General features: G+C 38.9%; 2 protein-coding genes across 3 annotated transcripts in view; one reads left to right on the top strand and one right to left on the bottom strand.

Annotated features, from left to right (window-relative positions):
- The window catches only part of ptpn11a (protein tyrosine phosphatase non-receptor type 11a), a 52001-nt gene extending 36048 nt beyond the window's left edge, over positions 1–15953 (bottom strand). The window contains exons 1-2 of the mRNA XM_083903249.1: positions 15744–15953; positions 12932–13054 (exon numbers count right to left, since the gene is read on the bottom strand). Coding sequence (XP_083759375.1) covers positions 12932–13054; positions 15744–15757 — 137 coding nt within the window. The 5' untranslated portion in view covers positions 15758–15953. The remainder of the gene's footprint in view (positions 1–12931; positions 13055–15743) is intronic.
- A 2390-nt stretch (positions 15954–18343) lies between these two features.
- tmed2 (transmembrane p24 trafficking protein 2) lies at positions 18344–21917 on the top strand. Of its 2 annotated transcripts, XM_083903137.1 has the most exons (5): positions 18344–18664; positions 19203–19395; positions 19976–19993; positions 20299–20406; positions 20503–21917. In XM_083903137.1, exons 1-5 carry the CDS (start codon positions 18485–18487, stop codon positions 20625–20627), a joined length of 624 nt encoding a protein of 207 aa, XP_083759263.1. In that variant the 5' UTR covers positions 18344–18484; the 3' UTR covers positions 20628–21917. The 2 variants fall into 2 exon arrangements, with proteins under 2 accessions (XP_083759263.1, XP_083759264.1); XM_083903138.1 differs by lacking the exon at positions 19976–19993.
- The last annotated feature ends 414 nt before the right edge of the window (positions 21918–22331 follow it).

Genomic DNA, 22331 nt, shown 5'->3' with positions numbered 1-22331 from the left:
CCCTCATTACACAAATACACATCACCTGGTATGCTGAAATCCAATAAGCACTCAAGTTTATACAGCTTGAAATTGGAAAATATGCATAAAAATTATGATATGGCCAAAATACTCACTTGCCTAATAATTGTGCACACAGTGTATGAATCTCAAAAACGCAAAGACAAAGTTTGCGGCAAAGCGAGGGTCTATATAGGACATGCTTTTGAACTGTGGAGTGAAAGCTGAAAGGAATTTCAAAACGGATGTAGAATTGGCTACTTCTTATATTTTGAACTGTTCCCTCTGTTTTGGAGGTCCGTACTCTTGGATTTGGGAGTGTTTGTCTGGCACGGAGCACCACCGCTGCAGCCGCCGCGCTGGACCAACACAATCCACACGCCGGTTTGTGTCATCTGAACCGCTGGTAAGAGCACACTCGCCTGGAGCGGGGAGAACAGCGGTGGTGTTTGCTCGCACATGCCCGCTACGCCACTCCGATCAACATTTCACAGATCAACATTTTGATATTAGCAACTATGATGACAGAATCGGAGTTAAGATGAGAAACAGTGTCAGAAGTAGAATGGACATCTAAATACTTTTTTCACAACAGTTGTGGTCAGTGTGGTCAGACATGTAGAGCCAATACTTAAGTCCATTCAAAGTTACTGCAAACAGACAAAACATCTCAGTGTAACACGGCCAGATATTTATTTTTTAAATGGTCCATATAAAGATAGGTTCCATGAGCTTTATTTCTTTAAAACCTTTATGGCCCTCCGCTTGCTTTATTTGTGTCAGTGGAAAAAAAGTGTTGCTCATCGCTGTACTTAAACCAGCTAATACAGAAAAAAAAAACACAAGCCCCTTTTTCTCATTTACCCTGGATTTTGAAAAAACTTCCTCTACATTCCCACTGAATTTACCTTTCCCTCGACCCCAAATGGACCGAAAGGCTTCAATAGTACCCAGTATCAAAATATACCTCGTTTCAAGATCTGATAAACAGTGAAAACGTTACGGCATGCAGGAAAAATACTTATGTGGTTACGCCCATAGACGGGGTTCACTTGTATCTGCGTAGTAAACTACAGTTGTGTGTTGCCAAATCGGTTAAAAATGCCACAGAGGTCAAAAGTAAGGCTACATTTTAGCAAGATTGAAGCCAATCGTGCACAAAGCAATATATTTAAAAACACCACAGTTGCTGAGGTTGGCAACAACAATTTAAGAGCAGAAAGTTTCTCCATGTTTGACTGCAAGAAGTTCTCCAGTGGAACCTGTGCATCTGTGAAGGACTTGATCATTCCAGTGTACAGCCTTTTGAGAACCAATTTCCAAAAACGAACAACGACGCTAGTCAATGAGCATGCTAAATTTCCTCTTTTTCATTATCTCCAATGACATGCTTAGTGATCGCGGTCACCTTTGTTCGACCAAGATACAAGCCCTGTGCTGTTTTAGAGTCTTTGAAAATGTATGTGTTGAATTGTATTATTTCATAAATTACCAGCCAATCGCATGGCAACCCTAATTCTGCTAGCCTTTCTTTTTCATTTGTTTGTTGAAGACACTAGACCAGGCATGTCCAAAGTCCGGCCCGGGGGCCAATCACGGCCATCGGTCAGATTTTGTACGACCCGCAGCTTTAGTTCTATGCTGTATTATTTATGGCCTGGGAGGGACTGGGGCAGAAAATCAGCCTCAATCACATGTTATCTTATTATGTTATTATTATTATTATGATATCTGACTCCAGATGTGAAAGAAATGCAGAATTGTTTCATTTGTTCACTCCTGCATGGCTTAGAATTGGTTACTTCTCCAAATCTAAGATGATAATTGGGGACCAAGGACAATAAAATAATTATAAAACAGTGCTTTTGTGTGTACATTTTACTGTTAAAAAAGTGTTAAAGGGACCATTGGCCCCCCGGAAATCTTTACATTATCAAATTTGGCCCTCGTTAGAACAAGTTTGGACACCACTGCACTAGACAATTGCTTGATTGATTTGCCAGACATTTTACCTTTTCAATTGTTTTCCCTGGTCCCTTGGGTATGGTTCTTCAGAACCATGATTTCTGACACCATCTGAACATTGCAACAGCCATATAGGGCCTTCGTTTCATCAACAGTAACAGGTTTCAGCTATCCCTTAAAAATGAGTCCTGACTCCCATGCAGAGCTATAGAGCTGCATTCCATGTTGTTTCTTCTTACGACAATCTGTGCCCATGTCCATGGCAGCCGTGCAGTCAGGCTCTCTGCGTTTTTTGGTACAATGTGGATACGCCCACAGACCAGGTTGTATCTGTGTTGTTAACTACACGTAAGTGTGACGTGACGAAGGGGTTAAAAATGCCACCAAGGTCGAAAGTGTGCCTCAATTTTAACAAAATTAATATTAATAAAGTGTGCGATGCAATATTTGTAAAATAGATATCGCCACTAAGGCCAGCAACAACAAATTTAATTAAGCACCTGAACATGGCATGGCATCAACCTCTGAGCAGAAAGTTGCTCAGTATTTGAATGCAAGAAGAGCAGACTGCAGCCATCCACCTACAGTGGCTGTTTCAGAGCCGGAGCCTGAATTAAAATCTCCACCACCAGACTCCACTTCATCCATGAAGAGTACAACGAGTACTGATGGTGCTGTGTTGCTGTGTGGGCTGGTCCAATCTTTGGATTGTAAATTCTGTAGCATAGGTAAAGGGGCCTGGTGGGCAGAGTTTTGTCCTTGTGAATTAGGGATGCAACGGTATTAGGTATTTTACTGAACCGTTCAGTACACCCTGTTATTTCGGTACGTTTCAGTCCGTCAAAATGTATTAAAATACACAATGCTCAGGAGCAGAGATATGAGCGCACAAAGCGCTGCTCTGCTAATGCCGCCTTCAGCACCAATCAGCGCGAGTGCGCACGCTGCCCTATGGGTGTGTAAGTTGTTGTTTTTTTACGCTACCCAGGTGCTGCTGATGTGATTGGCTGGCATGAAATGAAACAACAATAATAAATGATAATTTGATGAAACATCAAATTATCATTCATTTGGCCTTTTTTGAAATTATTGTGCAAATACGATAGTTATCGTACAACACTGGCGCTGTGTCTGGGATTTCAACAGGTAAGTTTATGTTTAGTAAAATCTGGCCAACTTGTATGTTTATTTACTTAAAGGTACATTTTGTAGTATGTCTGTGGCTATATTAACAAAAATGTAATTTACTGTCCATAAAAGGGACACATAGTAGTAGTATAATCGCTGTTTAATAATTATGCCATGATTTTTTCAAAAGCACAGGCCGCTCCTCCATAGTCATCCACGATCGACAGACGCCATGTTTCTACAGGAGCCTACAGTGGACAAACACGGAGTGTCGTGCTGGGAAAGCCAACTTCAGCCACAAGGAAGAAATTATGTCATGTGAGGAAGTTGTAGTGGACATTATGCAGGCGCTGAGAGTAACATTAGCTGCTGGAGTGCTGGACGATTAGGAGGGTTTGTTCTCTTCTGTGCTCATGTGTTCGACTGAGGCTGTAGCTCAGAGTTTTTAAATATTCCTATTGTGTCTTACAGCTGTGAGAGTGTTCACTGTCAAAGAGACAATGTCATGTCACAGCAACAACACTGTCCCACACTGGTGCTTCAAATGGGACATACAGCCAAGTTACTGCAGTTGTGTTTTATAAGAGAAGAAGTTGATTGTTCACAGGATTGTATATGAAAGCTAATTGTTGCCTCTGTATTTCGTCTTTGCCCTTCCACCAATCACAGTGAAAGTTATGTTATCAGTCAGACTCTCCACAGACACAGTCAGAACTGACAGAAAAAGTAATAATGTGAATCAGGTGAATCATGGCTATGTTTAACATAGCTGTACTAAACAATTCAACTGTTCAACTTTAAATGTGAATATTTTCTTGTGTTCTTTTGTCTCATACAGATCAACTGCTTCTTTAGTCGTCCAGTGTACGAGGACAGAATTCTGCTCGCTGCACCCAACTACAACGTCCACAGGAACAGAACAATGCTGATAAAAACCAAAGAAGGTAAAAATGTGTGCATCTTCGAAATATTTCCTTTCACTTTATTGATAGACATGTCCATTATATTACTGTTTTGTACACAAGTGATATTTGTTGACATGTTCAATCAGTGTGTCATGATAGATCACAGATATTGAATTAAAATGTTTGTAATTACAGTTTCAGAATGCTGGAGAAGAAATGCTGGAGAGGACTTAACACTGGAGTGAGGATGCATCAACACCAGAGACTTGGACCAGGTGACCACGGACGGCCTGGTTTAGTTCAACCCAGCACTGCACCGTCCACATCAGTGTTGATGCAGACAGAAGTCATAGGAGGTCTGGGACCTGTTTCACAAAGCAGGTTCAACAAACTCTCAGTCTAACTGAGTTTTCGGTTTCAGAACAGCTCATTTGAGTTAGTTTGTTCAACTCAGAGTAGTTTCACCTCGAATTAAGCGCGCGTGCACCACAAGTCTAAAAAGACAGCATCAATGGAGCCCCGTTTCGACGAGTCACCATGGCAACGGGGAAGTGGAGGGCGACGTTCTTCACCTACTGGAGTTGAAAATATTAATGCACTCATACGGTGAGTTTGAGCAAGTTTTTAGAAGGAAGTGTAACACCGCTGCAGCAGCAAAAGAGAGGGAGACGGCGTGGGAGAACACTGCTGCTGATGCGGAAGTTTAAATGTCGTCCTTTGCACAATCACAATAATATTACAGGGGGAAACTGCTTGAGTTGTAGACTATTAATTTATTTCATTTAGGTGTTATCCTGCGGGGGAGAAGAGCAGTTGGCAGCAGTTTAAGATGAAACATAAAAACACAACAGGTAAGACCTCGGTATAATCTCATGGGATTACCTCATTTTGATCATGTTTTACATTGTAAAGTAAATATTAAGTGGCAGTTTGAATGTACAGTTGTTTTATCCCCAACATAATGCCGTTTTCACACACAAAGGACGTCTCATTCTTTATATCATGTTCAAGTGCTCTGCATCTCCGACGTTCTATAAGAAACTCCCATTTGGAAAAAAAAAAAAACAGCGCAACACAGTTTCTGCTGGGATGTGAGAGCGTGACTCCGGTTGGTAATGTTGGAATGTAAGGACGGATTAGGTTGTGAATGTAAATGATGAACTGTGATGTGAAACAGTACCGCTCAAAAAGATAAGTGTCTGGAAATCTATGCGCAGCCTGATAATCATCTCCACATTTAATTCTCTGCGCAGTAATGCTGCACCTTCATCCACGGGATCACTGTCAAAAGTACATGCCATGGTAGTGAAAATAGTCTCCACCTAATATAACTTCTATTGTAGACGGCAAAACAAACGGCAGAACTATACTACGCCAAAACTCGACTGCTGACTGAATGAATGAGGAAATCAAATGTGTGTCTGAAAGAGGGCGGAGACAGAGAGAAACTCGAGGTTTGTTGAAGAAAACCAGCCAGCGAAGTTAGGTTCACAGCGTATGTTGCCAGGCTAACTGACTCAGAGTTAAGCTGAACTGGCTTTTTGAAACCGAAAAACCAGAGTTTCCCTCATTTCAGGGTTAACAGACTCAGAGTTTTCACTAAACCTGCTTTCTGAAACAGGCCCCTGGTTGAGTTGATTCTAATATGTGACATCACTGCCTTCAACAGAACCCGACTTCCAGACTGATGTTGATGTGGACTGAAAACAGCTGGAGTTCACCACCCTTTTGTTTCACAACAATAAACCATGAATCATGAGCCTCTCAGACAGTTTTTTTTCTGTTACAGTTTACATATTTATATGATAGTATTAAAATTAATACAGAACATGTATCTGTTCATATTTTATTATTCATTTCCTCTTCAGTTTGAACCAGAAAAATATACATGTATAAATATACGTAAATCAGTGTAAAAAGTTACATTGAAATACAGAAAAAAATGTAACAAAAAAATAATATATAATTATAATAATAGTAATGAAAATAACTTGGAGACTTGGAAACTCAGAGGTCAGGTATGAAACCAGTGTGAAACCATATGTAATGTCCATGTGTAATGTCAGGAAACTTCTCCCTGATATTATAAACACAGCAGCTGTCAGTTTGTAAAGTGTCTTCATAATGTATGCTATGAATTGGTTCTATATACATTTAATTGAAATGAACATATGAAATATCTACAGGCAGGATAAGGTAAGATCCTCCCAGTGTCTGTGAATGTACAAAAACATTCAAGGCAGTACTGGGAGCAGTGTGGTTGCAGTTTTTCATGGTTGGAACCGGGCCACAGATTTTCCTCTCCAGGAGCCTCATGTATAAAAGAGTGCACAAAATTTGAGTATGTACGCAAAGAAATACTCAGATTTATAAAACTGTGGAACGCAGAGTCCTGCACATCTTCTCTTTATACAGGTGAATGAGTAACATGAATGGTTTGTTTGTTTTTTGGAATTAGAGATCCACTAGAGAGCGCAGCGGTGGTGGAATAACTTTCTTGCAGTTATTTTGTTATCGTATGGATTAAAATGTGATAAAGAAATGTTCTACTCAACATTCAAGTCCCACTTTCTTAAAACAAATTAGTCCATAACTTTATTTTGGATGTTCATGTCTTCATGTCAGCAGCTGTGTCTACATAAAGAAAAGATTAATCTGTGGAAAAAATCAATTTTAGTCATTTGCTCAAAGTTTGCGTTTGCGCACGGGATGAGTTTTGTCTTCAACGTTGTTTCTGATCTTATCCACACATGTTCAAAGGTACGTGGTGTATCATTGTTGTTTGTCACAGAATAATTTATGTTCGTCACAGTAGACACATTAATAATATTATTTTGAAACACTGTGAGAAGTTTTAGAGCTTAATATTACAGCGTCTCCACCTGACAAGAATTTACAGAGCGCTCTGCAAATTCTCACGGCAGCTCAAGAGTTTGGGCTGCGGTCCGCAAAGTTCCACGCCAAGCACATTTGCTGTGTCTGGATTTCAACAGGTAAGTTTATGTTTAGCATGGCCATCGTGTATGTTTATTTACTTAAAAGGTACATTTTGCAGTATGTCTGTGGCTCTATTAACAAAAATTGAATTTACTGTCCATAAAAGGGACACATGCCGTTGTGTGAAAGCAAGCGCACGCCGTCTTTTTGTGCCTACGCACTAGGGATGCAACAATATTCGGTATGTTACCGAACAGTTCGGTAAGCCCTGTTCTGTTCAATACATAACTGCAAACAACGGTATTTTGGTACGTTTCGGCCCGTCACAAAACTTTATCAAAACTTTGTATGCAAAACCGTGCATGCTGTGCGGTTAGATCCACTCAGGAGCAGAGACATGAGAGCAGCGTTGCACTCACGGCCATGTTCTGCTCATGCTACTTTCAGAGCAAAACAGAACGTCCCTGAGTTTCCTAGGAGTCAATCAGCGATCCGCATTGAAATGATGAGCGCTGTCTGAACAGTGTAGAAACAATGGCGAGTGAACGAGAATCTGGTTTAAGTCCGTTTTAAGTGTGGGATTTGGATTCAGCGTAAACTACAATGAGAATGGGAAAAGGACTGTCAACAAACAAACCACGGTGTGCAAGCATCAGTTATGCACTGCAGTGAAGTTAGTTTTAAGTTGGATATTCGCTCCGGGAAAACATCTTCTTCGCTCCAGGTACAGTTTATTTTAGTTGGATAGCACCAAAATGTATACTTTGTATTTTTAATTTGTGTGGTTGAACAGATGAAGTTAAAGGTGCATTATGTAATAAATCTAAAGCAACTGGCCATTAAATCCTCCTATGTCGGAGACTCAGGAATAATGTTCATATAACAAACTAAACTCACCAACAACAACAACAACAACAATACAGCCAAATTATTTGCATTAAAAAATATATTTTGCAGACTGCAAATCATGTTTATGTTTTGAAATCATGTTTTGGCACGACCTACCACTGTCTACCAATCATTGCAGTCAGTAGAGTCTCAGCTGCCGAGCAACCACGGGTTGCCAGTTACGTCAGAAAACGAAACCTAAAAGACCTCAGTATTTTGAATTTGAATGTAGTAACCGTTTTAGGCCACATTCTTACATATGGCACATTCAATGTTAGTTTGCTGTTTAATTTGATCTGATAAAACTAAACACTATTGTTTCGATAAAGTTTGTGGTTTGATTATATATGTGCTTTTAATTATTTTTACAATGCAATATTGCCTTTGCTTGAGTAGTTATATATTAAGATATCGAAACCGTACCGTTGCCCAAAAACCGTGATGCATACCGAACCCTGGGAAAACTGTACCGTTGCATCCCTAGTACGCACGGTTTATACATGAGGCCCCTGGTCTGTAGTCATGTCCCTATAGTTGGCACAAGAACACCAGTTTACCCCTGACACAGCTGCAGAAGGTGGGTTATCATCCCTGCACTGATGCATCAGAGCATCAAAAATTAGAGCTGTTAGATCACTGTGCTCCTCCAGAGTCGTCTTCACCACAAGTCTATGAACATAAAACACAGAAGAGAAAAATAAAGTGTTGTTGAATGATGTTTGATAGATGACAGCGAACTGCATGTTATTCAGTATAGTATTAGTAAAATAACATAAGTATGCAACATAATTTGGTCTGTACATAAATATTAGTCATAATTCTCCCTCCTGGTTTTCATATCATCATTCATTCAAGTTACTCAACAACTGTTATAATGAGACAACACATCAAACTGACGTTGTAGATTACACTCATTTACAGTATGATGCGAACATTATATAAATACATATTGCATTTCTATTGTTACTGAACAGGTAAGAAAATCATACAACATTATCAGTACAAACCTCTGTTACTCGTCTTCAGTGTGAGGAGCTTCTCTTCTCTTGAGTGACGCTTGTTCCCCTCCCTCGTCTGCTACGCTCTACGACCGAGGGCATACTCACCCTCTCCCTCCCTCTCTCTCTGTCTGTCTCTCGTTCAGACTGATCAGGAGCAGTAAAATACAATAGGTTTCGATATCACACACGTCTGTGATAACAATATACACAAGTAACGTGTCTTTTTACGTGAACCTCATCTGTTGATAAGGTCACAGGTGAAGGAGGGCATTTGATCCGCGGAGGCAACTGTAGCGCTCAGGGAAGGGAGGGTGTGAGCAGAGGATCAGTTTTTTGTTGTACATTTCAGCCTCTCCTCTAGATGGTACCAGAAACTACTTACTTCCCCTTCAAGTTAGCGTTACTATGTTAAATTTTAATGATTTTTTTTTTCAGATCTTGTGCTTCCTCATATTGGAGTCCTGAGTTCATGTACAAAGTTTGGTTTCGATACATGAAAGCGTTCCTGATATATGAGCTAACTTCCTGTTGGTCTGGCTGTGATGGCCAAATGCTTCCGAAAATCAAAAATCCCTCTGGTAGCTTTTGTGAGGCTTGGTCCAAGAATCATGGACGTCAAGTTTCGTGAAGATCAGACAACATTTGTGACCTGTGAAAGTTTCGCTTTCTATTCAATCCAATATGGCGGAAGAACAACAAGGGTCAGTAACACTATCTTCAATTTCCACACTACACCGGTTCTGGCCTGACGTTCCAAAGTTGGACCGGTGGAGATATCTCAAAAGGTCTAGGAGCAGGAACTGACCAAACATCTGGCTGACAGAAATAAGAACATTTAAGAAGGACAATAGTTTGCTGCCTTTCAGCAAGCACACTAATAAAGCTCAGTTTGTTAAAATGTGCTAATCTATTGGGCCGGCTGGTTAAACAGCTCACCTAGCATTCACAATTATGCTTAACTTCTTCTCATAGTAGCCTCTGACCCTGATATGGGGTCAGTTCACACTGACAGAAAAAAGGAAAAACAAAATGAGTGCCACAGGGCAGTCACAAATGTTGTTGTTAAAGGTTTGCTGCCCTTTTCTACAGTGAAGATGGTCGACACCATCAGCCAAGAGGTGTACGATTTAAAGGTGCTTAGTATGCAGCAGTGATTAGACACATTAGACACCGACTTGTCACTTGTTTCCAACTGTTCATTTACACTGAAAATTGTTTGTTGATAGTTTTTAGGTAAGGAAACTGCTTTGTGTAGAAAAAATGCCAAAGCTGAAAAATAAAACTCAACATTTGTACCACAATTTAATTTTCTTTTTGTTGGAACTGATACAACAAGATTAGTGTTGTAAAAAAAAATATCACTCTGGAACTAGTATCAAAGTGAAATGGTTTCGGTATTGGTACCCAGAACAAAGACTTTTGATTGATACCCAGGCCGACACGAAAGTAGTATCTACTCTTTTCAGATTACCAGGAAATCTAGGAGGTGTACTGAAAAACGCTGAATAAGTTCCTGGTAATTAAAGTTCCTGGAAATGTTGGTGGAAAAGAGGCTGTACTTGATACTTGAAGTATAAACTTAGTGTAAAATTACAGGTCTTCTCCCTTTTTCCTCCCCTTTCTTAAAGCTATACTTAGCTTTCTTGCATTTTTACACATTTCTTTGGTAATCTTAAATTGCTCCTAATAAGCGTATGGCACTCTAAAACGTAAGATAAACCCACCAGGTTTTGAAAAACATCATTATTTAATTCTCACATTATTATAATAAAAGTATGACCAATTAACCTCTTCTTCACGGTTGCCCCCGGTACCGGGTAAAAACGTTACAGCGCACACATTGGAAAGCGGCACCATAGCGTCAGCAAGATTATGTAAACAAAAAAACATGTGTCGACTGGACAACGGAGAATCTACAGATTCCAACGGTACCATTTGTATCACTCTACGACCAAGATTCACAGATCCAGCCCCAAAATAAGAGCAAAACAACAACTGACTTTAAAGAAATACAAGCAGAAAAGTTGTCTTACCTTTGCTGTTTATAAAAACAAGTTATTTCCACCGGAACAAAAACACTTCTAATGAAGAACTATACTTTCCAGCATGCTTTTAGGACTATTCCCGGTCTGATCATAACAGAGCGACATTAGATTGTTCTGATTAGAGAAGGGCGAATGACCGCACAAATGCGTCGTATGCATTTATGTCCTTTTGACTCGCTAATGAAGTGATTGACACGCATTTGGAGACTGGGGTAGAGGTTTAAAACGAGCACAGGGAGCATCGATTTACAGCGAGTTTTTTTTTTTTTTTTTTTTAAACAAGTTCTTTTTAGACCTGTAGTGACATATAAATAAAATTATATGGGTTTTAATAATTTGGTAGCTAAGAAATGTGCCATTTGAGATTTTGATTTGAGCCAAAAGTTCTCTCACACTGCTTCATTTCAGCAGCATCAGACTTTGCACAGCTCATGTCCACATTTTACATGACCTCTGTGTGTTTTTAAGCTCCTACTGTATATTTTAAAGGTGACATTTGCTTTAAAATGCAATATAAAAAAAAAAATCCTTCAATTATCTGTGTTCCATGTACATTTACTCTGACACAGTGGCATCTACTGTGAAACTTACACATCTGGTGGAATCTCACAAGTGTTATCTGTATTTTGATACCAAGATAATCCACATAGAGCTTGTAACTGCAGAGCTTTACTCTATTTAGTTTGGGCATGTAATTTTCGAGCAGAGACTCCAAAAAGATGGTCAGGGAAGGAGTGGTTAAAAAATTTGGACCGAATAAAATAATTCGCCAAGCTGCCCATCTGTCTTCTGACACGCGCCTCGGCTCTGTCTCTCTCATCTCTGACAGAGCAGTGTTGCCAACATGGCGACTTTGTCACTAAATCTGCTGACTTTTTGTGGTGTTTGGAGACTCTCACATGAAAGCTCGTATCACTCTGCAGTTACTGTGGTCAACAAGCAGCGTGTGTTGCCGGGATCACCTCCCAAACCACAGTAAACTCTGCAGTCCAAGCCTACAGTCAGAGTAAGACGGAGAACCTCAGCACTCTGTGTCCAGGCTGCTAATGAATCGCGCATGTGCATAGCCGCTGCCGTTCCACCCTGGAGGGTGGGACTTTGAGGGAGGCGTAGGTGTTCATGTTCAAATTTTTACTAAGTGCTGTGAGACATGCAAGAAAGGTAATTATAGCTTTAATGTGTTTTTTATTAGTTCATGATATGGTGGATTGTATTATGGTTGTGGCTCTACTAAAAAAAAACATTGAGTTGCACTGAAGGAAAGTCAGGGTATAAAATAAATAAATAAAATGGGTCATATTTCAATATCACACTGGCACCCCTTGTTATAAAATTTTGTCACACTGCCCCCCAAAATGGTTACAAAATGCATCTAAATGGTTACAGTGTGGATGTTAATATTAAATCTATTTACTGCATGACTGCAGCATTAGGTCAGCTGATGTTATCAAAGCAAAGTGGCTACAGTTTTCTGTTTAGCCGTTACTGCACTGCTGCGCATAGGAGTTTTGAATAATAAATAATTCAGTTTCAATTCAGCATACAGTACTGATGTAAACAGATATCAGAATATTTATGACCTGCATTTAGTGTTGGTCTAACCCTAACCCTATGATATGGGGTCAGCGTGAAAGGAAAAAAGGAAAAACTAAAAGAAAAAGAAATGAGTGCCACAGGGCAGTCACAAATGTTGGTGTTAAAGGTTTGCTGCCCCTTTCTACAGTGAAGATGGTTTATTAAAGGCTTATTGACCAGTTTGGATCTGAATGCACAGTGTGATACCCTCATGTTTACATTTGGACATAAATTACTCTTTTAATAGCCAAACATTACTTGTTTACATATCAGGGACCTTTAAATAACTTAAAATACTGACACAGGTAATGATAAAAAAAAAAAATTGCATGTACACCTAAAGCAGAAAAACTACATTTTTTTTTAAAATAAGAGGATCACATGGGAAAATATAAAAGACGTTTTAAATGGTGAAATTGACATTTTTGAGCATTATTTTGAACTGTGTGGTTTGCTGTGCTTTACGCTGGTGAATATCATTACTCACCGTACTGACAGGGTGAAGTCTCCTGGGTTACTCTTACTGGGCCGGGCTAAAAAACTCCCATCTACCCCACGTGTGAGCAGGAGGTTTTCAGCCTCCACACCTGTGATGTTGGGATGAAACCACCTGAGAGAAGGGAAAACAACTATTAGCCTCAGCGCAATGAGCAGGGCCCTGACCAAAACCACTATGCAGTGTTGTCCTCCTGCACTATATTAATTGTCTGAGTGTCTGTGTTCACAAAAAAATCCATGTAACAAATAAATCATTAAAAACTATGAATTTTGGTTTGTGGACAGAACAAGACATTTCCAAGTTTGGGGAACACCAATCAACATTTTCTGACATTTTATGGACCAAACATGTAATCAGTTAATCAAGAAAATAATTCGAAAGATGAACTGATTATGAAAATAATCATTAGTTGCTGAGCTGAGCATGAAACCTTACAAATACTAAAAACACATTACAATTTACAAAACAGGTCTACCTACTAATAGCTAATGGGTAAATGGACACACACAAACACATGTAATTAAACATCACGGACAGTATTATATACTGCATTGGTTCTCAAAGTGCGGCCCGGGGGCCAATGGCGGCCCGCAGAAACATTTATGGCGGCCAGCAATGAATTACAGTTGATAGTTTTAATCCAGGAGGTACTAAGCTTGTTAAATGTTTATTGGACATTACTGGGTACAGATCAATAAATGTAAACAAAAATACTGGGCAATTACCTGGTTTCTATATGGTGAATTTTAGTGTATTATTGGGTTATACGCTGGTAATAAGCAGATAGCAACAGCCCCCAATTACTAGCTATTTACCCAGTAAATATATGGTAACAGAAATGTGTTACTTGGTATTAACCTGTAATTAGAAGGTAAGAACAATGGCCAAAATACTGGGTAATTACCCAGTAAATTATAAAGCTTTATTATATTAATGTTTAAATTACATTATATTAACGCTTATATTACTTAATGCTAAACTGTAGAATTGACATTTGGTCATTAAAATTATGACAAATGGGATTTCTTTCTGTTTTTTTGCCTTTGGCGGCCCTCAGTCCAATGTTGGGTTCCTAAATTGGCCCTCAGGTATCAAAACTTTGAGAACCCCTGATATACTGTATCCCTGATCCATATAGCAATAAATCCATGGTTGCAAGATGGCCACTTGTGGTGATTAATGGTGAGCATTCATATATATATTTAGAATGTAAAATGACCGTTTACTTTGAAGTCGTGCTGTCAGTTTAACGCCTTATAAAGCCTTAACGCAAAGCCATTTGAACGGTGTCAATTTTATTATCACAAGATTAACGTTCTTCTTAGCTGAGCAAACTTTGGATTTTTTTTTCACATGCTATTGCAACAACCAGTAACGTTAGAAAAACGCCACACCAGATCTAGATAGACCATAAACAAAACAACTAGAACTTTTGGCTAAATTGTGAATAGTCATAATTTTTTATTCTATCTATTCTAAATTTTTCCTTAAGTTATGTGTGGGAATCACAGGGGACCTTGCAATACAATACACAACGATTCTGTGATAATCAATATATTGCAAGACAATCGTATAGCGATACATCACAATATCTGACTAACTGAAGAAAACAATGTGAAAAGTTAAGTGCAGAATTCCTCTATTTATTCACAGCATAGAGAACCAAGTGCATAAAGTCTACATTGAACATTGTTTTCTCCACCATTATCCCATTATTAACTCCCTCTTCTTCAGCCAAGTAACTTCAGTCCAAGTTTCCTTCATTCATTTGAGTGACACCAGGAGAAGACATCAAGTAGCAACATCCAGAGAATGAAACTGGCAGGGACTCTTTACTTTAAAGTGCCTTCATTTGTGACTTCAAATATCAATATTGTCCTTGGAGTATCAATTGTTGTATTGCACAAGGACAGATGACAATGTATCACCAAATCAATATTTTGACCCACCCCTACTGTAAGTACATATGAAAGGCTTATTCAAAGGCCACCAAAAAACAAATGACTATTTTAAAGCAATTACACCCTTATGGAAACATACCTATATTGTGGTTTGGACAGTAAACCCTACTAAATGGTAGACACTGGTCTTTTTTGATGATTTGTGAGATCATGAATAGTTTGGCAGTCAAATCTGATCCAATATAAAACTTTACTGTCAAGTGTCAACTGTTTATATTTCAAAAAGTATGGATTTGGAGACACGGACAATGTTGATTTAAGAGATTGCACTTGACTTCATTATTTGTGGAAGATTCCAAACATGTCTGGAGGGGATCTTCTGGAGAATTAGAGGTTTGCACTGATCACAAAAGTAAAATAAAGTTAACCATTTATTTTCCAAATCTTTAAAGATAGGATTGCTGTGTTGAGACCAATCTGTGCTTAACACCACTGATTTAACATGAGGTAATAGAAACCTTGTGAAACAAACCTCTGTTTAATGAGAAAACAACAGTTGTGCTCGGTTTTCAGAGGCTAAATCCTGATGTTAAGTGGTTTAAACTTTGCCTACTATTAACCAGGTTCCCACCAGATTTTACACAATATGCAGCAACGCAGGGATGTAGGTTTGGTGTAAATATTAATGGTTAACGCCGATCACTTAGAGCCAGACTTAGCTCCAAGTTGCCGGTGTGTGCTGCATGAAGCTAGCTGCTACTCTGCCATCACTACTTTTCTTTCCAGAAACGTCAGCACACTCACACTCTGTTCACAGACACAGAAACATCCAACCAGCTGAGCGGAGTTAAAGTTACATCGGCTAACGCCTCCAGTAGTATGTTATTTCTCAGACTTACCTCCGAGATGTCATTTTTGTTCGCTCCTCACTTCCTCGCTGGCAGCTAGCGGTAGCTTTTACTAGCTGGCTAACGTTTGCGACCGTCGCTGCTTCGTTCACGGGGCGGAGTGCTTCATTGGTTTACACCCGGTCAAAACGGGCACCAGAGGCTGAGCATCCACACGCTATTTTTCACGAGCAGGCGTTGACTATTTTTTTGAAGTATTAAGGCCTCAGCCCCGGAGACTCACGGCAAGTCGATTTTTGGACGTCACCAAACATGCGACAAAACAGAGGGAGCGCGGATTTCTTCATCCGTCGCGGCCGTTCGTCGTTAGCGATTCAACTACATCATCAGTGAACGCCGCGGAACTTCAAGCAGTGATCAAAGGGCTCCACCACTTTCACTTCACGCATGCTCACTGGTCCTGTTGGAGGTTTCTCACCGCAGGAGCGCGCATACGTGAGCAGGTTTGATATTCGCAGGATATTCGTTTTCGAAAGACATTTTCTCAATCAACAAATAGACATTTTCCCATTCTGATTGCTGTAGTAGTTGCCAACGGTAGACAGCTACTTACTAAAGGAGACGTTTTGATATGTGCCATTATTGTGAACCAGTATGAAATTAATTATTATAAATATTATTATTCTAAAATAAATAAAATACTCTATAATAAAAAATGACTTGTTGACGAATTATTGAATTATTCCCACCCTGTTTCACCAAAAGTCACCTTAAGTAGCAGCCTACCTACAATCCAAATTAAAATGCATTAACAGAAATGCTTTTTCATTTTCAAAATGGAGCTAATTTTATTTATGAGTCAAAAAATGCAGTTCCATTTTGAAAATGAAAAAGTATTTCTGTGAATGCCTTTTAATTTTCAAATTTGACATTTCAAATTGGATTTTGTTACCTTTTTGCTGGAGGATGTTTTGAAAATTAAATCTTAAATGTCATTTTCTTTATGATTTTAATTAAGTCACAGAATTAGCACTCTTGAATTTGAAAATGAAAATTTGAAATATTGATTATTAATTTTATTTATGAGTCACAAAATGCAGCTCCATTTTGAAAATGAAAAAGCATTTCTGTTAATGCATTTTAATTTGGATAATGGCACACATTTGCTTCCATAGACAACTACTACATCAATCAGAATGAGAAAATGTCTTTTCGTGGATATTTGGGGAATTTTTTTAAATATTTAATTTCATACTGTTTCACAATAATGGCAGTCTATGTGTTGATTGAGAAAATGTCTATATATATATAACAAATATCAAACCTCCTGCTATTTGAAAATTGGAAACAAAGTTATTAAAGTCAAAGTTTACACAAAAATGCAACCTCACATAAGGCATGAACACTACTGTATGATGCAATATTTTAAAAACGCAGTGTCCCCAACAGCACATTAAACCATCATTTCGTAAACAACGTGAATTTGACAATCTTACAGTGCTGTGTGCAAAGGTCTTGCTGAAGCAAAATTATGATTTTATGTCCATCAAATCCTGTGATTATTGGAATTCTGAATGGAAAAATGTTATTCTAAATTTGATGTTATATATTACCAAACCATTAAAGGTGCATTATGTAATAAATCTAAAGCAACTGGCCATAAAATCCTCCTAATATGTCACAGAGATTCAGGAATAATGTTCATATAACAAACTGAACTCACAACCACAACATGCAGACAAAATATTTACATTAAAAAAATATTTTGCAGACTGCAAATCATGTTTATATTTTGGCAAGTGGCACCAACCTACTGCCGTCTACCAATCATTGCAGTCAGTAGAGTCTCAGCTGCCGAGCAACCACGGGTTGCCAGTTACGTCAGAAATTGAAACCTAAAAGACCTCGGTATTTTGAATTTGAAAGTAGTAACCGTGTTTGGCCACATTCTTACATATGACACCTTTAAACATGTACAACATGTTTATCTAGAACTGAATTAAGCATGTCTTTTTCACTGCAGCCATTTTTGACATAGCTGTGAGGGCAAACACAGGTATTAGCAATGACATTAATTAGGATTCCACTCATAATCAAGGGTCCTGCTTTTGTTCAAGTGTAAACGAAGGACACACTAAGCTTGCAAAACCCTGAATTTCCTGATCATTTTCACTTTTTTTTTTTTTTTTTTTAATTATGCACCAATCCTGTATATTTTGGTTATGTTAATGAAGAAATTAGGAAATAATTATATATATATATATATATATATAATTATAATATATATATAGTATATATGGTAGCATTGCTAAACAACACAGAATGGTGGCATATGTCTTTTGCACAACAGTTGAGACCAGTTCTCAGAATTCTAGAGATTAAAGTCAGAATTACATAAATATATATATATGTTTGGTTTTCTTTGTTTTTTTAAAGGCAAAACTTGACTTTAATCTCAGAATTGTACGTGGGTTGTCATTTGAGGCAAGTGCTCAGCATTCCCAGGTGATTTCTGTCGAAATGCAAATGTTCTCGTCGCACCTGCTTTTCCACACTGAGTTGCAGCTGCAGCGCTTCGCATTGTGGTGTTTGTCCCTCGCCGGCTGCTGTTTAAGCCCGTACGTGGCAGTCACAGAGCTGTACAGCTGAAGCTGAGGCTGCACTACTGTCCCGCAACAACTGTTACATTACACGTACAACCCGCCTTCCTGCACTCGCGCTGGCTGTACTGTGTCGGGGATATTTTAATATAGTCAAACGCGCTGTGACCGTCGCCTTATATCATTTAAATCATGTTTACTCTATCGGAACTCGTTGTCTTGCTGGTCGTCCTGACTGCTACCGCGTCCGGCTACTTCGTTAGCATAGACGCCCATGCCGAAGAGTGCTTCTACGAGCGGGTCAACTCCGGTACCAAGATGGGCCTCATGTTTGAGGTTGCCGAAGGAGGCTTCTTGGACATCGATGTCGAGGTGAGACATGTCACTGAGATTATAATTATTCTATTTAACGTGAAGACAGAAGTTAAAGCCTTACACATAGCATACTTTATCAAGTGTCACTTAAGGCCTGTGCTAACGTTAGCCTTTAGCTTCACGTTTACGTAAAGTAAAACTAGTAATTTCCTGCACGGGATTAATGTTTTTTTTTGCATTGTGCATACATTTTATTATCAGGAGTTATTATGTACCAGGTGTAATCATGTCCTGTTTGTGTCCATATGTTGCTTTCCGCGATGCAGGAAAAGCAATATATTGTTTGAAGCAATGCAGGAAGTGTAATGTTAGCATGTGTTGGGCTATGATCCGGAACTAAACTAAATGGGCTATAAAAGTGTAACCTCTGAGAGGTAAAAATATTCTTCTGGTTCGTCTGGTTTTGATTTTTCTGTAGAAACGTTTCTGTGCGGTTTTTTTTTCGCTTGTGCTTCCAGATCCCCTAGCCATATGTTAGCTGTTAGTAATGATGTGTTCTAATGCAGCACTGTATTTACTCTCTTCTCCTGTTCAGATAACGGGGCCTGATGGGAAGCAGATTTATAAAGGCGACAGAGAGTCCAGTGGGAAGTACTCTGTGGCAGCACACATGGACGGAACCTACAAGTTCTGCTTCAGCAACAAGATGTCAACCATGACACCCAAGATCGTCATGTTCACCATCGATATTGGAGAGGCACCGAAAGGCCAGGACATGGAGACTGAAGGTACATGGGAGTTTTTTTGATGTCCATTCAAAAGAACTTAAGAAATGACACATTCCTAAAATGTACAACCTAGAACCCATGTGGCTCATACGGAATTAAGTAGAGATAAAGCTACAATTCTCTAAAAAATTGCCACTTATTTTATTAAGTAGCCAATGTTTACCTGTACACATTTTGTTCTCAGAACCTTCATAATTGTTGCCAAGCACATCAAAAACTACCAGAATGTATTTAACAAAGTTAAGTTGTTTGAGTTTGTTTTAAGTACTGGATATTTAGTATATTCCTCAATTGTACTTAAACTATATAAGAGCACTGCAGTGTTGACACAAATGAAAATTGAGAGATCAGTTTTGCTCAATAAAGTCTTGTAATTTCTTATTTGTTTTGTTAATATTGTTTTTGTTTTTATCTGCTAAAGGCAACACATTGGCAAAAACAATCCTATCAGTTGACCTCTTGGACTGAGACCTGTTTTTTGTTGTTTATTTCTGTAGTTTGCTTTTGTTCATTTTGTATAATATTGTCCATTAGTTTTCTGTTTATGACTTTATTTTGGGAACTTTTTCCATCTTTGTAGGTGGTGACAGCTGGGATGGTATGGCACAGAGCGGATTATCTGCATTTGAATTGATGATGCACTCAATTTTCTCGAACCAGTGTTGCTTCCATAGTATAAACTAATAGCGTGCAATAAAATATTTAGTTAAGATGCTGTGATGTCTGTGAGTGGTTTGACTGACTATTTGCACTGTGGAGAAAATGTGCGTCACAGGTGGGAAAGTATCACCTGCCACATTTGTCCCAAGCGCCTTGCATGTATTGCATACTCTGCATGTTTTTTCTGTGCTGTTGGATTGTGGTGTGAATTATTACTGATGGTTTAACTTGACGCCGTTTCAGCTCACCAAAACAAACTGGAAGAGATGATCAATGAGCTGGCAGTCGCTATGACGGCTGTAAAGCATGAGCAGGAGTACATGGAGGTTCGTGAGAGGATACACAGAGCAAGTAAGTTCTAATCTAGTGATGACATACGTGGTGTGGAAAGCCACTTGTTAATTTAAAGAGTGACCTCACAAACTCGCTGTTTTCATCTTTCTCCAGTCAATGACAACACAAACAGCAGAGTGGTGCTGTGGTCATTCTTTGAGGCTCTGGTTCTGGTGGCGATGACACTTGGACAAATTTACTACCTGAAGAGATTTTTCGAAGTACGGCGAGTGGTTTAGTGTAATAAAGTGATCCTTCCATCTCCTCCACAGTTTCTTCAACACCAAGACAATTACTTACACTCTGCAAATGAGACTGGCAGTTATACATGAAGCCCACTTAGGATTGGATCTCAGATGTTTTTCTTGTCCTGTTACATATACATTTTTCTTCTGTATAAATGTTATAATTGTATGTTTGGAAAGAATGGCTAACAACTTAATTAGGTTTTTTCAAAAAAAATTGTCCATTATTCTCAAATAATTACAAATTAAATGCCAGTACAGTTGGCTGGTATGTAGTAGTGTTGGGCTCATCATTTTGCAGTCAGATTAGGGGAAAGGAGTAGAAATGCACAAAAGTGGATATGCATGTGTGGCGTTACCACAGGTGAATGTAGCTCTTATTTAGATTTAAACAGGACACCTTTCAAATGACAAACATGAAACCAGATTCCATTTGCCCACTGTTTCTAGTGTCCTAGCCAAGTCCGACAATGTCCTGTATCATTGTATTGCTACCAAACAAGAAATTGCACTCTGGATGAACATGTCTAAAAAATATTAATAACGAAAACCTGAAGAATTGACTATTATGGCAACGTTTAAGTGAATCTGCAACGTTAAACTTGTTCTGATGGTTCAGCGTGGGGCGTCAATGGAGATCTTTCATAGGGAAATGGTTTGAAAACCCTATGTAGTTCAGAAAAAGGAAACGGGCAAGCTTTTGGCCTAAAAGGTCACAAATTAATTTACTTTTCACACATGTCAACTGTTAAACTTGGACTTGTAACTTGGAGCTGATATGGTGTTCAATTTTATCTGAACTACTTACGCTGCAACCCCAAAACTGAAGAGGAATACTGAAACACATGTTACTTGTTGATCGAGGCTGACTGGGTGGGGGTGTGGTGTTGATGCGTATTGACTGCTGTGTGCTTAAGTTGCTTCTATTATGGTTTGTATGCTGGGGTTTGAGGTTTTAAATTATAAGATTGTATACAATTTTGAATATTGTTTATTTTTTTGTTTGTTTTTTTCTGAAGTCTATCCAATGACATAACTCAGTTGCCCCTTTTAGCTTCTGTCCAAGGCACTTCACATCTTGCAAATGCCTACAATATGGAAGATGTTGCATGTTGGTGGATATGCTCCAGTTTTTTATTTTAAAAAATGTCTATGGTGAGCTGAAGCAAATGAACTGCTCTGTGCAAAGTCTTTTTTGTGTGATTTCAACAACCTGATTAATGGATCTGTACAAATGTAGAGTGGTTATGTGGAAAATGCCCCAGGTTTGATAATAAAGCCAATATTCTGTACAATTACTTGGGATGTCTTTTCGGCAGCCATTTTATTTTACAGGTGCTACACAAAATCGATTTACTTGTGTTATCTCTACAATCTATCATTTGTGTTTGCATTACAGTAAACGGTAAATAACATTGCCAAAGTGAGGAAATGACTCTGGGTCAAAGTCAGTAATGGGACTGCTGCTGGGAGTCGTGACAAAACTATTTTTAAACATTGTTAAAACAATGTTTTGATAGCAGTGCATCCACCACTCCAAAGGGGGGAGCTGCACTTCTGAGAGCGGGTGTGCTAATTATCACTTCCGGGTATTGGCCAATCACAAGACAGTTTTGAAGGCTCTACGCTGGCTGGCCAATCACAACACACTGTCTTCTGGGGGTGAGATATATGTCTGAAACACTGCGGCTGAGGACA

This window comes from Microchirus variegatus (genome assembly GCF_963457635.1).
Source record: "Microchirus variegatus genome assembly, chromosome: 16".
In the NCBI taxonomy this organism is placed as follows: Eukaryota; Metazoa; Chordata; class Actinopteri; order Pleuronectiformes; family Soleidae; genus Microchirus; species Microchirus variegatus.
This window is presented reverse-complemented; position numbering and strand designations above follow the sequence as displayed.

Bases quoted from the DNA above. Each gene is read 5' to 3' on its own strand.
- tmed2 (XM_083903137.1), top strand. From the start codon at position 18,485: ATGTTTACTCTATCGGAACTCGTTGTCTTGCTGGTCGTCCTGACTGCT. The intron at 18,665-19,202 runs GTGAGACATGTC...TCTCCTGTTCAG, and splicing joins TCTTGGACATCGATGTCGAG to ATAACGGGGCCTGATGGGAA. The intron at 20,407-20,502 runs GTAAGTTCTAAT...ATCTTTCTCCAG, and splicing joins TGAGAGGATACACAGAGCAA to TCAATGACAACACAAACAGC.